The 16,898-nt window shown below is 41.5% G+C and overlaps 1 protein-coding gene across 1 annotated transcript in view; it reads left to right on the top strand.

The window, feature by feature from the left end:
- Positions 1-403: 403 nt before the first annotated feature.
- The window catches only part of selenos (selenoprotein S), a gene marked incomplete at its 3' end in the record, with an annotated part of 63,140 nt that continues 46,645 nt past the window's right edge, over positions 404-16,898 (top strand). The window contains exon 1 of the mRNA XM_034165482.1: positions 404-628. Within this exon, the coding sequence (XP_034021373.1) occupies positions 526-628 (103 nt within the window). The remainder of the gene's footprint in view (positions 629-16,898) is intronic.

The following is a 16,898-nucleotide window of genomic DNA, read 5'->3' as shown; positions in this document are numbered from 1 at the left end:
CTGAGCTGTCCCTCTGATATGTTCATTCCTAATCTTGTCCATTCTTGTCACTCCCAAAGAGAATCTCAACATCTTCAGCTCTGCCACCTCCAGCTCTGCCTCCTGTCTTTTTGTTAGTGCCACCGTCTCTAAACCCTACAACATAGCTGGTCTCACTGTAATAAATATTGCAGAGAAAGGCAAGAGCTTCTCTCAGAATTTAGAAGAATCGACCTGAAAGACGTGTCTGTAGGAAATATTTTAGACAAGTGGGGACAAGTGGGAGGTGGAAGTGTTGGTTTTTAAATACCTGAAAGACACTGCATCGAGGATTTATTACTGCCATAACGGACTAATGCACCAGGTGGCAGCAGTGCACCAAAAAGGACGCCGGCTGCCGGTAAACGCCATAGAAGAAGAAAAAGAAAGTGACACGTCAGTGTCTAGTTTTTCCAACTGTAGCTGAGACACCAAGAAGCGCTTACATTTTCCGAACTGTACTGAGTAAGCTTAGACTAAACCTAAAGTCTGTGTTTTTCCTCTGAAATGGAAGAAGTGGAGATTGCCGATATCAACGACGATGATTTCACATCATTGGAGAAGCAGGGGCCGCTGGAAAACGCGGACCTGAGCGTCCTGAGCCTAACTGGTAAAACTCGCATTTCTTTTTCCTCTTTTCTGCTGTGGTTAAGTTGTTAAATTGATTTTCAGCTTCATGATAATTTGAGCTGCACCAGTGACGCACATCTACTGGATCGTGTGATACAAACAGACAACTAGTTATTTACATCGTACGTTCTGTCCACAATAGAGATTATTATACTGTTTATTTAGGTAGTCTCGCCTGAGTCCAAAAACAATTTCGACCTAATCGGTAACAATTAAGGGGCAGAGGGTTCTCCTCCGAAACTGTTTAGTATAGCTGTGCTGTTGGCAACTATCACCCGAAGGGAAGCTACTAATCGCCGGAACGGAATGGAACCGGAACAACAGGTGTTAGTCCATGGGCCAAGCAGGTTTTTGGTGCCACTTAAGGTGATGAAACGACACTTGGAATCCAGCCTCAGTGTACCATGGCCTACACAAAAAATGTATGATAACCATTCCAGGGTGGTCAATGAAGAATTACAGAGAGGTCAAAATGTAAAAATTATACAATTATATTAAAAACTATACTACATTATTTGTCTGATCATGATAATTCCAAAAACGTATAGTTTGGACTATCTGAATGTTATGGGGTAAAAACATCACAATTGGTGGGTGACAAAGGCCAGCCTCAGTTTGTACAGGGGTTGAAAGTTAAAGTTGCTCCGATTTCAGTAAAAAATGAAGCATGTTATTGTTTGGGTCAATAGGGTTCTAAAAAGGAACAGTTTGCACCATCTGTCATGCTTAGTTGTAACATATAGTTGTATGCGAAAGTTTGGCCACCCCTGATAATTTTCATGATTTTCCTTTATAAATCATTGGTTCTCTGGATCAGAAATTTCAGTTAAATATATCATATAGCAGACAAACACTGATATTTGAGAAGTGAAATGAAGTTTAGTATTTACAGAAAGTGTGCAATATTTAATTAAACAAAATTCCGCAGGTGCATAAATTTGGGCACCATTGTCATTTTAGTGTTTTGAATACATTTAGCACTAGACATAATAACCGGTTTCATGGTATACCGCGGTATGATAAAGCCACGGTATCAAAACCACTAAAATTTTCCATTATACCGTTTCTACGGTATGAGCGGGTTATGAGAATTCTTGAGAGGCAGAGCGAAGGCAGCCGCTGCCACCCTTCCCCCTGGCGCGCACCTCTGTCTCTGTTTACAAACAGGCAGCTAACGTTAGCTAGCTCTGCATCATGGCTGAAGGAGGAGAAGCATGCACCGAACTTTTCTCTCCCCTCTGTCTAAAAAGACTAATGGGCCTTTCACACTGAACAAGTCGGAAGCATCAAATGCGTCAAAAATCGGTCTAAAAAGTATTATTTTCAATGAGACATGTTGCTTTTTAGATGCGCCAGAAGCGTTACGTCAAAAGCCGAGCAAAAGCGACGTTTCTGTTGGGAGCGTGCATTGCCACTTGTCGGCAGGCTGACGCGGTCAAAGTTTAACCCAGTCCAACTTTCGACGCTCTGAGCTGTGACGTAGCTTCGCGCTGCGCGTCGGGCCAAAACACGGAAGACTAGTGGCAGAAATCACTGATCTATACAAAACAGAAACGTGTCATGGGACTGCTCATTTATAGAGCAGTTTTCTGAAGAAAAATCCTTGGAAATGCTTTTTTGTTGTTGTTTGTCACATCAAAATTTGTGATTACTGTTAAAAAAAAGTTTAAAAGACTTGTAATTAAAATAGCTAAATAAATCAATAAAGGGTTCTTTAGAAACCTTTCATCTGTAAATTAAAACCACCTGTTATTTCAGATTAGATCATTTCTTGTTTAACATAAGGAACCTTGGACATTTATTTTTAGACAAATAAAATACCATGGAAATTTGTACACTTTTTTAAGTCTGGTAGATTATTTATATCTCATTTCAACCAGAAAAACACACACTGTAAATAAATAAAAATGTTTATTACAAATGCAACAGGAAATAATTTAACAATGACTGCAGTGTGATTGTAAAGTAGGATTTCTGTGACATAAACCTCATGATGGATTTTTTATAGTCATTTAAACTTGTAATTTCGTCAAAATATGTAATTGCCTTTAATGTTATCAGGACAGAGTCATTTCTAAAATATGAATTTGAGCACAATAAGTGGAGAGCTTCTACCTGTGCAGATGTCTTTGGATTGATTTTGTGGACATTTTTAATGATCCGTTCATTTATTGTTAAAATATAAAATGAAACAGCTTTTTAAAAAAATAATATAGTTGCTGTTGAAAGAGTCTTCTATTTAGAAGCAGGCGATGTTCTGCCAGCACCCAGCAGGGTGATGGGAGAATCGTTCTACTGCTATTTTTTTAAAGGTTTTTTTTTGTGGTTCAGGCGCCGCAAATTCAAGATGGCGATCGCTGAACTTTTTTCAGATTGTGGAAACAGCCAGAGCGTGACGTAGCAATCTCCGCCCCCTTGCCGCTTCTGAAGCGAAGCGTCTGACATCACGACGCGTTGGAAACGCATTCGACGGATTGGAAAGCGTTGACGTATCGGCCTAGTGTGTTCAATGTGAAAGTCCCTCAAGTTTGCTTTTTCGTCTTATTTTCTGCGGAATAGCTCTTCAAGCCAAAAATGGTGCCAAGCACTTTGTTGGTGAAGCTGGGCCAAGTATTGAGCATCCGGAGCTCTGGACCTTATTCCAGCCACGTTTCTCCCTAAGCAAGTAAATCATGTTTCTCAAGGGGCAGATGCTACATGTCTAAAAGAGTGACTATTATTTTGGTATTTTCTATAAAGTTATCAATGGTATAGTGCTCGTAGCGGTAGACATCGCGTCAATTAGTGCACCTGAATCACGCAAATAGCCATAATGTTGTTAAAGCACATTTTAAAGCTATACATAATACTGTGAAACCGTGTGTTTTGAAACAAGGTTCGGTCAGATCGGCACACAGAAATGATCACACAGACTGCATTTTGCTAGAACAAACAGGCGTATATTTATTCCCCACAAAAGCAGTTACATCAAGCACAAGTGGTTGCAGCGCATGAAACATCTCTTTCTCTCTTACCGTGACCCTTTAAGGTGGAGAGCCAACACCTTCGGCAGAGTGCGCTTGTCAACCGGCTGGGCGTTCGTACGTAAACCCGCAGCAGACTCTATCGGAGCATGGCTCTGCCTCCTCTTTTCTAGTGTGTGCGCAAAGGGAGGGTGAGTGGCCATTTCAAACTCCCTGGCGCACATAATTTCTTTAATCAACAGGCATCAAAAAGGTATTTCCTCTTGCAAAAACATCTCTTCAGCGCAGTCGTCAATAGCAACGCGATAGCAACAAAAACAAAGTTGTGAATAATAACAAGTACCTCCAGCTCTTCACTCCCAGTTCAGACTGACCCCAGCATGCTAAAACAAAGTTGAATAATCAGTGTAACAAATACCTCCAGCCCAGTTCAGACTGACCCCAGCATGCTAAAACAAAGTTGAATAACAAGTACATTCTCAGGGTTACTTTAAGACGGGTGCAAAACAGCACAATAACATTTTTATTATACATTTCCACTCTTGGTGTTTTGCACCAATCAAGTTATGTAACTTTGTATGGAGATAGGTAAATGTGAATTCCATCCATAAACATTGACTATATCGTGCCAGAACCTTTCCCACATTTCTTCTAGTGATTCACAAACAAAATTTCGAGTAATATAGTCTTGATTATCCTCATTCCATGCAATATATTCATACACATAACCCGGTATTGTGGGGTCTAATGTGACATTATATTGGTTTACTCCAAAAGGATCATGAATTAACAGTCAATTTCATCGCATTCGTTTGAAATATTACCCATTCCACTTCCCGTCTTAATCGTATAACATATATACATGTAAAAATATTACAAAAAGTCATAACACATATTGCTATTACTAACACTATTAAAGGTGGCACTAAGGTGCTCCTGGCAGTGAGAGACATCCCTGAAAAGATATCCCACCAGTGGTGTGCTGACGCTTGCTGTACTAACTTTGCTACGTTTTACCCGGTCACTGGTAATCAATGTGGATACCATGAGACTGGAGACGTTGGACTTATGTGACTCTATTAATTGCTGAATTTCCGTAGATTGTTCCAATGCGCATTTGAAACGCTCCAGGGAAAGACTCCATGGGGAATGCAATACATCCCATTGTACCGAAGTCAGCCGACTTGATACAGAATAATTAGTCAAACGATAAGTCCGGTTTCCCCAATGCCACAGGTGCACATTGTTCAGGCAGCCAGTATACGGAACCGAAGGTACCTGTGAATTATTTTTCATTGTTGCGACACACAGAGCATGTGGGCCAACTTGCCACAACATTTCTCTGGGTGTTTCCCTAGTCCAATCACAAAGTACAACCTCTGAGTCGGTTAGACATGGATTAGCATATCCAGTTTGCAGCACACAGGCCATTCCTTTATCAGTGATGTCACACATTTTAGTATCAAAAGTCGTATTGGTTTTTGGTTCTAACCACTCTCCGTCCATATGCAAAAACCAATAACCAGTAACCGTTATTACAGGTAATACTTGATATTTACAAACAACCTTTGGTTGTGTCACATTGTACTGGGTCCAGTGTCCAGTACATACTGTTTCATTACACTGTGTAAATTCTGGATGTAACTTTAACCATAAGGTATCAGTTATATTCCAAATCCATTTCCAATCATGATAGTTCCCTGTGGTAACTATACGCTGAAATCTTTCTCTTTGAGCTTCAGCATGAAGACTTTGTATAGCACATGCTGTCCAATTTCCCATATGAGATAAATTTTGGAAGACATTGAATGTTTCATTCCATAATGCCAATTGCCATTTGAAATTCTTTTGCCACAGATTTGCATTTTGTAATTGTCCCACTAATGCTGTAGGCAACCACTCTCCAACCTGATGGATAGCTTGAGAGGAATATCGTCCAGTATTGGACAACATTGTTCTGGTTACCTCATTATCAATTGTGTTTGACACTCCCAGTACAGTTCCTGTTCCTCCTAATAGAGTGTCATACCACGCCCTTCGACGTCTTCTGCAAATTGGAATTTTTGGAAAGGTAACTTGCCAATATACCTTTGTCTTCACTGTTGCTTGTGCCAAATAGGTGCAGGTATCAATTAAAGGTGCAACCTGGGTTTGTGTTGCCTTAGCCTCTTTTGGTAGTACCCAAATTGGGTATCCCCAACGTGTTCTGTTTATCATAGCAGTACCATTAGTTATCCATATTGATGATTCTGCAGTAATATTCCAATGTGTTCCATTTGGTGAGGGGTTACAGTTCTTGGTGGTATCATTCTGCACACACATATGTATTAGAGATGACACTGTCAAGTGACACCCTTTTTCTACCATAAGTACAGTGTATTTCCCTTTAAGACATTGTCTACATTGGTAAATTGGACATTTACTAGTTAGGTTTCCAAATGGACATTTCGTATTGTGGGCACAAGTAAAATTGTCCTGTTGACTTGTTTTAGTGAGATTTCTCCAGACGAGCTCCACTCGTGGTTGGACTTCTCTCACTTGATGTCCTTCCGTCGTTCCCCAACAACTGGAGACCATGGCACCACCTACAAGGAGGAGTATGACCCAGCAGCCGACACCTCCAATCCCGGGGCTTCCACTGGTTGCCATGGCGACGTACACCTCCTGTGGTCCTCGATCGCCCGATCAGCAACTCCCACCAGGACATTGAGTCTGATCAACAGAAGAAAGACTATTCATAGAATAACAATGATTAGTCCTCTCTTACATAACACTTTGATATAGGCACATTTACCCATTTTTCTTCACCCTGATAGAGTATACTAACAGTTGCATCATTCCCTTGAGCTATAATTTCTGCCGCCTTAGGCGGTCCGTTAGGTTGTTTCACCCAAACTTTGGTACCTGCTTGATCTGAGGAACCAAAACCTTGTGTTCCTCATGTAGTTATTACTACGGGTTTTGGTATCTCCTGTACCAACCCCATTTCACAGGGTTTAATTATTAATTGAGCAATTTTGTCCCCTTTGTTCAATATCAGGGGTTGTTCTCCAAACAATCTACAAACCACTCCAATCTCGCCTTGGTAATCTGCATCTATCACCCCGGCCTGAATAGTCAGCCCTTTAAGTGATAGACCACTGCGTGGCAGGACGTGCCCATATGTGCCCTTCGGACACTGTAGGCGTAGCCCTGTTTTTACCACTTGAATTTGATCAGGTACCAATGTGACAGTAGTCAATGTTCTTAAGTCTAGTCCTGCTGAGCCTGGAGTTGCTCTGACAGGTAGTTCTGCTTGTGGATCAATTTTCCACATTTTGATGCTTTCTGTAGTATGTTCTATCATTTCTCCTGAAATCATTCTTATCAAGGGTGTGGATCCTGACCCTAAAGGTCGATTGTTCAGCTGATCCACAGCAGTGGTCAAATCCTGTTTCCATTGTCGCATAGTGCGATCTTTTGATAGCTTCAATAGGATCTCTTTAAGGAGCCCATTCATTCGTTCTACTAGTCCCGCCGCTTGCGGGTAATAGGGAATATGATAAATCCATTCAACATGATGTTCTTTGGCCCACTCTTTTACTTTATTCCCCGTAAAATGAGTACCATTATCAGTTTGAATCTGTACTGGCAAACCATAATACTGCTGTATTATTTTCAAACACTTAAGTGTGGCCATTTGATTTGCAAATTTACATGGATGCACTACCAAGACTCCCGAAAATGTATCTACAGCAGTGCATGCATGTCTACATCCCTTAGACATGGGCAGTGGTCCAATAAAATCCAACTGCCAAATTTGACCGGGACTTTTACCACGATTTAACTGCCCATGCAAATGTTGAGGAACACCCTTCCGGTGGTGTTGACATTGTTCACACTCAGTGATTGCTGTTTTTACATCATCCAATTTTAGATCAATACCCCGATCTCTGGCCCATTTTAGGGTACCTTGAACCCCCCAATGTCCTGCTTTGACATGAGCCCATCTAGCCAATCCTGGGCTGGATTGTCTTAATTCAATCATTACTCTTACTAATTGATCTGCAGCTTTATTATATAAAGCTTCTGAGTCTTGTCCATTAGTGTGTGCATCTACATGCATCACAGTAATAGGAATTGTTTTAGCCTTTTCCCAAATGTCTTCCCACAATTCTCTTCCCCAAACTTCCTTAGAATGTATTTTCCAATTAGTGGCATGCCATGTAGGCATCCAGGTAAGTAGTCCTTGGGTCACTGACCATGAGTCTGTATAAATATGGAGGCCCTGTGGTCCTCCCTGCATGACCACCATATGCACGGCCTTCAACTCCGCCCACTGACTGCTTTTTCCTTCTCCTAATTCTTCCAGAGACTGACCTAATTGTGGATTAAAAGCTCCTGCTTTCCATCGCCTTTTTCCTGCTTGATATTGACAGGAACCATCAGTGAACCATGCTCGACTTTTCTCATCATCTGACAAATCATCCCACCTTTTTCCTGCTTGAACAGGAGATTCCTCCAATGGTTGAACTTCAAAAGGTTCCTCATCTTCCTCAGGAGCATCAGCTACTTGTTCATGCAGCAATGACACCCCTTTTTCACCTGGTTTTACACGCTCTGACACATACCACTTCCATTTTATCACACTAGCCTCCTGAGCTGTCCCTATTCGGTGAGTGGTGGGATTACTCATCACCCATGTCAAAATAGGTACGTGTGTCCTCATCATTACTTCATGTCCCACTGTTTGTGATTCAGTTTCAATTAACGCCCAGTAACATGCTAAAAGTTGCTTCTCAAAAGGTGTATAACGCATACCTGCGTCCGGGAGTTTTCTCGACCAGAATCCTAAAGGTTTGCGTATCCGGTTTTGTTTTTGCCATAAGCTCCAATTAGCATAATCATTTAAAGCAGACACTTGAAGTTCTACTGGTCCTGATTGCATTTTTCCCAAAGATACAGCTTGCTGTATGGCTTCCTTTGCCATATCAAATGAGCATTGTTGTTCCTCCCCCCATACAAACTCCTCCTTTTTCCTAGTACACCGGTACAGAGGCTGCAAAATCTGTCCTAAATGTGGAATATGATGTCTCCAAAATCCAAATAGACCAATATATCTTTGTGCATCTGTTTTATTGTGAGGTACTGGAAAGTTAGCTATTTTCTCTTTAGCTTTTTGTGTGATTTCCCTCTCTCCTTTATTCCAAACTATTCCTAAGAATTTCACTGTTTGAGCTGGTCCCTGAACTTTTGCTGGATTGATCTCCCATCCAAACAACTTCATATGTGCCACTAATTTCGGTAGATATTCTGCTACCTCTGCTTCTGTGTCTCCTTGGAGCATTATGTCATCAATGTAATGTGAGATCATCATTCTCGTTGGAACCTGGAACTGTTCCAAATGTTCTGCCACCACTCTATGACAGATGGTGGGACTGTGTAAGTATCCTTGTGGTAATCTTGTGAATGTATACTGTCGACCTTCCCAAGTAAATGCAAACTGTTCCATCCTATCTTCTGGGATCGGTATGGTAAAGAATGCATTAGCCAAGTCTATAACAGCATACCATGTACCGCTATGGTGTTGTACTCGTTCAATTATGCTCACAGCATCAGGCACGGCTGAAGTTAATGGAGGCGTGTGTTTATTTAGACCTCTAAAGTCTACTGTCATTCTCCACGTGCCGTCCGATTTACTGACTGGCCACAATGGATTATTCCATTTTGTCGTCACTGGTTTCAAAACTCCTGCCTCCAAGTAGTCTTTTATAGTTGCAGTAATTTCTGCTTGTCCTCCAGGAATACGATATTGTTTCTGATTAATCACTTGTGTAGCTTCTGGTATAGGAAAGGGTTCCATTTTAACCTTTCCTACCAAAATCATTCTTATGTTTGCTACCCCAAATTGAAACTTACCCTGTTCTAAATGTAAAGTCATTCCGGCCAAAATATCCATACCAATTATCCATTCGTTGATTGGAGTTACTATCACGGTATACACTTTTATTGGCATGTTTCCAATTTTAAGCGGTAGTGTTATGTTTTTACCATACACTAACTGTCCGCCTAACCCGGTTAAAGGAACCACTGGTCCCTTCATTTTCTCTGGATTTCCATGAATTAATGAGGCCTCCGCTCCTGTGTCCACTAAAGCCGAGGTAACCCGAATTGATTTCTTCCAAAATATTTCCAATCGCACATGGGGTCTAATATCACTTGTGAACCATTGTTTTAATTCTCGGCGGGCCACAAGAGTTTGACCATCATCCTAATCTTCCTCGCAAGGGTCAAAGCTCCGAGAACGCCTTTCTTTATTTTTCCCTTTCTTTTTGTCTTTCTTTCCTTTCCGGACTGCAGCTATTTGCACCAGATCATCGTCAGAGTCCTCCTCCTCCTCCTCCTGTAGGGGAGGGGCACTAGGTTTCACTCCTTTCTTTTCTCCCTGCACAATTTCTTTCAACAATGAGGCCAATTCAAATATATCAGGGCGCATCCCTGACACACAAGTCACTTTCAATCCTTTTTGTTTACATTTTTCAGCCAAGACGGAAGTTGGTACACCGTCTATTTCTTCAGCTGGGACTCCTGCATGTAACAATGCCTTCCACATTTCACTCCTACTACTTCCTCCAGGTTGACCACGAGGTCGTGGAGGTCCATCATTTCTGTAAGCTTTAGGTCGTGCTCCTTCCTGATTGTGACTTACATCTGTCCAATCTCCTAATGATGCTAATTCCAACAAGCGCGTCTTAATAGCAGTAAATGTCAATTCTGCTGCTCCCAACAGTATGGTTAGCACTGCAGCCCGATAATGGGGCGGCGCATCACGTATTATAGCATCCCGTATGATTTTAGGCACCTCTCCATCATGTACGTTAACATTAGCTGCTCGGGAAACTGACTCACGAGTGCACAACCTGGTCAAGCGATTAACAGCATCTTTCAACGTTACCCATTGCCCTTTAATTTCAGGCCAATCATGATAGCTAGGAAACACTCCCTGAGCTGCTATCGCATACATATCAACCAATGGGAATGCATCCGCTTCTCCCATTGCTCTCCCTACAGCTCGAAATTCTGCATTTATCCGACTATCAGAACTTAAACCTGAGAATCTGGTGAAGTCTCCGTTATCCACCATCACTGCATCACCACCTTCTTCTGCCAGGCGATTAAGCCAGGAATCAGGCGGTTCTCCAGATTTTTGTCTTAATCTGCTTGTAATGTGAGAGATTTCTTCTTGTGAATAATCCTCCGTTACATTTGTCAGTCGAGGAGCAGGCTGAGGTTGCGGTATAGGTCCCTGAATGGGTTGTCCATCCGCTCCCAGCCTAACATGTCCCTGATTATCCATTAAAGGACCTAGTACAGGTGGCACTACCTTTTGCTCTTGCCGTCTCCGCATTATTGGTTGTATTTCCAATGAAGGATAAAGTGAATTAAACGGGCCAGGTGGTGGCTCTGGTCTTATTCCTCCATCATACCACCCTCCCTCATCTTCCCCTTCATCTCCCCATATATCACCATCCCAAGATTCAGGATCCCACTCCTGGGACATCCCAGCCACGTATAAACACACTTGTTTTGTGTTTACATTCCGCGGCTTCTTATTGTTCCGTGCTCTGGTGGTTTTTGATATGAGTTATGGATTTTCCTAACAGCTGTTGAGCTGCTGTCAGATGTCTCTAATTCCTTAACTTGAATTTCCAATTGCTTCACTTGTTGTTCTAATTTTGTCACCTTTTGTGATTTAGCACATTCTGATGAGCGGACTGTATCTAAAGTTAAAACCCGCTCATTCCAGGCTTCTGCGCAAATCCACATCATTTCACTAATTCCTCCCAATGGAGTTTTATCTTTAACCTCCACCCGCTTTAACATCTCACATAAAACTGGTGGAGTCGCGGTGGGAATTGCTCCAGTCCACGGCCCAGGGCGTCCCCCACGTCGCCGTAGAAGCTGACCTAATTCCTTAAAAGTAATCCCATCCCACCCCGGGACCACTTCTTCCTGTTGAGATGCCACCTCTGCATCTCTTTTTCCTTTCCCAAAACAAGACATTTCTGTGTGTAGTCTGAACACCCCTCGTTATCCTGCCGACAACGCCAAAAATGTTTTGAAACAAGGTTCGGTCAGATCGGCACACAGAAATGATCGCACAGACTGCATTTTGCTAGAACAAACAGGCGTATATTTATTCCCCACAAAAGCAGTTACATCAAGCACAAGTGGTTGCAGCGCATGAAACATCTCTTTCTCTCTTACCGTGACGCCTTTAAGGTGGAGAGCCAACACCTTCGGCAGAGTGCGCTTGTCAACCGGCTGGGCGTTCGTACATAAACCCGCAGCAGACTCTATCGGAGCATGGCTCTGCCTCCTCTTTTCTAGTGTGTGCGCAAAGGGAGGGTGAGTGGCCATTTCAGACTCCCTGGCGCACATAATTTCTTTAATCAACAGGCATCAAAAAGGTATTTCCTCTTGCAAAAACATCTCTTCAGCGCAGTCGTCAATAGCAACGCGATAGCAACAAAAACAAAGTTGTGAATAATAAGTACCTCCAGCTCTTCACTCCCAGTTCAGACTGACCCCAGCATGCTAAAACAAAGTTGAATAATCAGTGTAACAAATACCTCCAGTTCAGACTGACCCCAGCATGCTAAAACAAAGTTGAATAACAAGTACATTCTCAGGGTTACTTTAAGACAGGTGCAAAACAGCACAATAACATTTTTATTATACACAGCGGTATTTTTGCCCACGGTTATCATACCGTCTAAATCTCATACTGGCACATGCCTTTGCACTAATTATTGGAACACAAAATTGGTTTGGTAAGCTCATTTACCCTTGACCTTCTTACACAGGTGAATCCAATCATGAAAAAGGGTATTTAAGGTGGTCATTTGCAAATGTTTCTCCTCTTTGCTTCTCTTAATGAGGGGCAACATGGGAGCCTCTAAACACCTCTCAAATGACCTGAAAACAAAGATTGTTCAACATCATGGTTTGGGGGAAGGATACAAAAAGCTGTCTGAGATTTCAGCTGTCAGTTTCCACTGTGAGGAAATGGAAGACCACAGGCACAGTACTAGTTAAGGCCCGAAGTGGCAGGCCAAGAAAAATCTCAAACTGAAGTGAAGGATGGTGAGAACAGTCATAGTCAACCCGCAGACCTGCTTCAAAGACCTACAACATGATCTTGCTGCAGATAGTGTCTCTGTGCATCATTTAACTATACAGCGCACTTTGCAGAAAAAGAGATGCTGTATGATGCTGTAATGCAGAGGATGCCTTTCCTGTGTACACGCCACAGAGTCACTTGAGGTATGCTAAAGCACATTTGGACAAGCCAGCTTCATTTTGGAATAAGGTGCTGTGGACTGATGAAACTAGATTTGAGTTATTTGGACATAACAAGGGGCGGTATGCATGGTTGAAAAAGAACACAGCATTCCAAGAAAAACGCTAGCTAAGTACAGTAAAATTTGGAGGTGGTTCCATCATGCTGTGGGGCTGTGTGGCCAGTGCAGGTACTTGGAATCTTGTTAAAGTTGAGGGTAACAGCTAATCAGCTAACTGAAAAGTTATCTTTTATGTAGGTAAACCGATAAACCACCCAAAAAATTATCGGAAGCGACAGTTAACCGCTAACTTTCAGTATTGTCTCCCGCACACTTGCAACTACTGACAAGCTGATTTTGAGTTTAACACCATGATCGCTTCTGGTAGCGTCGGTGGCGACCACGAATCCAAACAATGAGGAAGCTATAGGAAGCGTTTAAAGGCTGTTATTTCTGCAAAAGGAGAGTCCTGACTCTGAGAAAGATGTGACACTCACATCGAAACGTTAGTCCCGTTGTACATCTTTGTTTTCAGCACCTTATTAAACTTTCCGGCACTTACTTCTATGTTGCACCAGTTATTTTTCCCTTTTACAAATTAGTCGTTTCTGCACCAGATTTGTTTGTGCTATACAGAAGTGCGGTGAACTCTTTGTTTTTGTTCTACAAGATATTTAATGTTCAAACTGATAAACTTTATTGTTTTTGTGCAAATATTTGCTAATTTTGAAATGGATGCCAACACGTTTCAAAAAAGCTGGTACGGTGCAACAAAAGACTGGGAAAGTTGATGAGTGCTCAAAGAACACCTGTTTGGAACATTCCACAGGTGAACAGGTTAATTGGAAACAGGTGAGTGTCATGATTGGGTATAAAAGGAGCATCCCCAAAAGGTTCAGCCATTTACAAGCAAAGAGGGGGCGAGGATCACCACTTTGTGAACAACTGCGTGAAAAAATAGTCCAACAGTGTTTTTCAAAGTTCAATTGCAGGAATTTAGGGATTCCATCATCAACAGTCCATAATATAATCAGAAGATTCAGACAATCTGGAGAACTTTGTTCACGCAAGTGGCAAGGCCGAAAACCAACATTGAATGCCCGTGACCTTCGATCTCTCAGGCGTCACTTCATTAAAAACAGACATTGTGTAAAGTTGGCGTGCTCAACCAATCGATTGCGATCAACCGGTCGATTGCGTGCTGAGTTCCACTTGATTGCATTAAAAAAAAAAAATAAAAATCTGTCAATGGACTCGAGAGAATGTCGTGTTGCTATAACAGACTGATTCCGCAGGTGGCAGCAGTGCACCAATAAGGATGCCAGCTGCCATTAAACACCAGAGAAGAGCTCTTCTGTGGTGGAGGATAAGAAACGAAAAATTATAATTCTACTGTCCCAACTTTTTTGAAACCTGTTGCAGGCATCCATTTCAAAATGAGCAAATATTTGCACAAAAACAATAAAGTTTATCAGTTTGACCATTAAATATCTTGTCTTTGTGGTGTATTCAATTGAATATAGGTTGAAGAGGATTTGCAAATCATTGTATTCTGTTTTTATTTACATTTTACACAATGTCCCAACTTCACTGGAATTGGGGTTGTAAATATTTTGTTAATTTACTGTCTTAATGTATTTATAAATTGTTTAGGTTTTTGTTATTATATCAATCAATCAATTTTTTTATATAGCGCCAAATCACAACAAACAGTTGCCCCAAGGCGCTTTATATTGTAAGGCAAGGCCATACAATAATTATGTAAAACCCCAACGGTCAAAACGACCCCCTGTGAGCAAGCACTTGGCTACAGTGGGAAGGAAAAACTCCCTTTTAACAGGAAGAAACCTCCAGCAGAACCAGGCTCAGGGAGGGGCAGTCTTCTGCTGGGACTGGTTGGGGGCTGAGGGAGAGAACCAGGAAAAAGACATGCTGTGGAGGGGAGCAGAGATCAATCACTAATGATTAAATGCAGAGTGGTGCATACAGAGCAAAAAGAGAAAGAAACAGTGCATCATGGGAACCCCCCAGCAGTCTACGTCTATAGCAGCATAACTAAGGGATGGTTCAGGGTCACCTGATCCAGCCCTAACTATAAACTTTAGCAAAAAGGAAAGTTTTAAGCCTAATCTTAAAAGTAGAGAGGGTGTCTGTCTCCCTGATCTGAATTGGCAGCTGGTTCCACAGGAGAGGAGCCTGAAAGCTGAAGGCTCTGCCTCCCATTCTACTCTTACAAACCCTAGGAACTACAAGTAAGCCTGCAGTCTGAGAGCGAAGCGCTCTATTGGGGTGATATGGTACTACGAGGTCCCTAAGATAAGATGGGACCTGATTATTCAAAACCTTATAAGTAAGAAGAAGAATTTTAAATTCTATTCTAGAATTAACAGGAAGCCAATGAAGAGAGGCCAATATGGGTGAGATATGCTCTCTCCTTCTAGTCCCCGTCAGTACTCTAGCTGCAGTATTTTGAATTAACTGAAGGCTTTTTAGGGAACTTTTAGGACAACCTGATAATAATGAATTACAATAGTCCAGCCTAGAGGAAATAATGAATTAGTTTTTCAGCATCACTCTGAGACAAGACCTTTCTGATTTTAGAGATATTGCATAAATGCAAAAAAGCAGTCCTACATATTTGTTTAATATGCGCTTTGAATGACATATCCTGATCAAAAATGACTCCAAGATTTCTCACAGTACTACTAGAGGTCAGGGTAATGCCATCCAGAGTAAGGATCTGGTTAGACACCATGTTTCTAAGATTTGTGGGGCCAAGTACAATAACTTCAGTTTTATCTGAGTTTAAAAGCAGGAAATTAGAGGTCATCCATGTCTTTCTGTAAGACAATCCTGCAGTTTAGCTAATTGGTGTGTGTCCTCTGGCTTCATGGATAGATAAAGCTGGGTATCATCTGCGTAACAATGAAAATTTAAGCAATACCGTCTAATAATACTGCCTAAGGGAAGCATGTATAAAGTGAATAAAATTGGTCCTAGCACAGAACCTTGTGGAACTCCATAATTAACTTTAGTCTGTGAAGAAGATTCCCCATTTACATGAACAAATTGTAATCTATTAGATAAATATGATTCAAACCACCGCAGCGCAGTGCCTTTAATACCTATGACATGCTCTAATCTCTGTAATAAAATTTTATGGTCAACAGTATCAAAAGCAGAACTGAGGTCTAACAGAACAAGCACAGAGATGAGTCCACTGTCCGAGGCCATAAGGTCATTTGTAACCTTCACTAATGCTGTTTCTGTACTATGATGAATTCTAAAACCTGACTGAAACTCTTCAAATAGACCATTCCTCTGCAGATGATCAGTTAGCTGTTTTACAACTACCCTTTCAAGAATTTTTGAGAGAAAAGGAAGGTTGGAGATTGGCCTATAATTAGCTAAGATAGCTGGGTCAAGTGATGGCTTTTTAAGTAATGGTTTAATTACTGCCACCTTAAAAGCCTGTGGTACATAGCCAACTAACAAAGATAGATTGATCATATTTAAGATCGAAGCATTAAATAATGGTAGGGCTTCCTTGAGCAGCCTGGTAGGAATGGGGTCTAATAAACATGTTGATGGTTTGGATGAAGTAACTAATGAAAATAACTCAGACAGAACAATCGGAGAGAAAGAGTCTAACCAAATACCGGCATCACTGAAAGCAGCCAAAGATAACGATACGTCTTTGGGATGGTTATGAGTAATTTTTTCTCTAATAGTTAAAATTTTGTTAGCAAAGAAAGTCATGAAGTCATTACTAGTTAAAGTTAATGGAATACTCAGCTCAATAGAGCTCTGACTCTTTGTCAGCCTGGCTACAGTGCTGAAAAGAAACCTGGGGTTGTTCTTATTTTCTTCAATTAGTGATGAGTAGAAAGATGTCCTAGCTTTACGGAGGGCTTTTTTATAGAGCAACAGACTCTTTTTCCAGGCTAAGTGAAGATCTTCTAAA

The sequence above is a fragment of the Thalassophryne amazonica genome, unplaced genomic scaffold (assembly GCF_902500255.1).
Source record: "Thalassophryne amazonica unplaced genomic scaffold, fThaAma1.1, whole genome shotgun sequence".
Classification (NCBI taxonomy): Eukaryota; Metazoa; Chordata; class Actinopteri; order Batrachoidiformes; family Batrachoididae; genus Thalassophryne; species Thalassophryne amazonica.
This window is presented reverse-complemented; position numbering and strand designations above follow the sequence as displayed.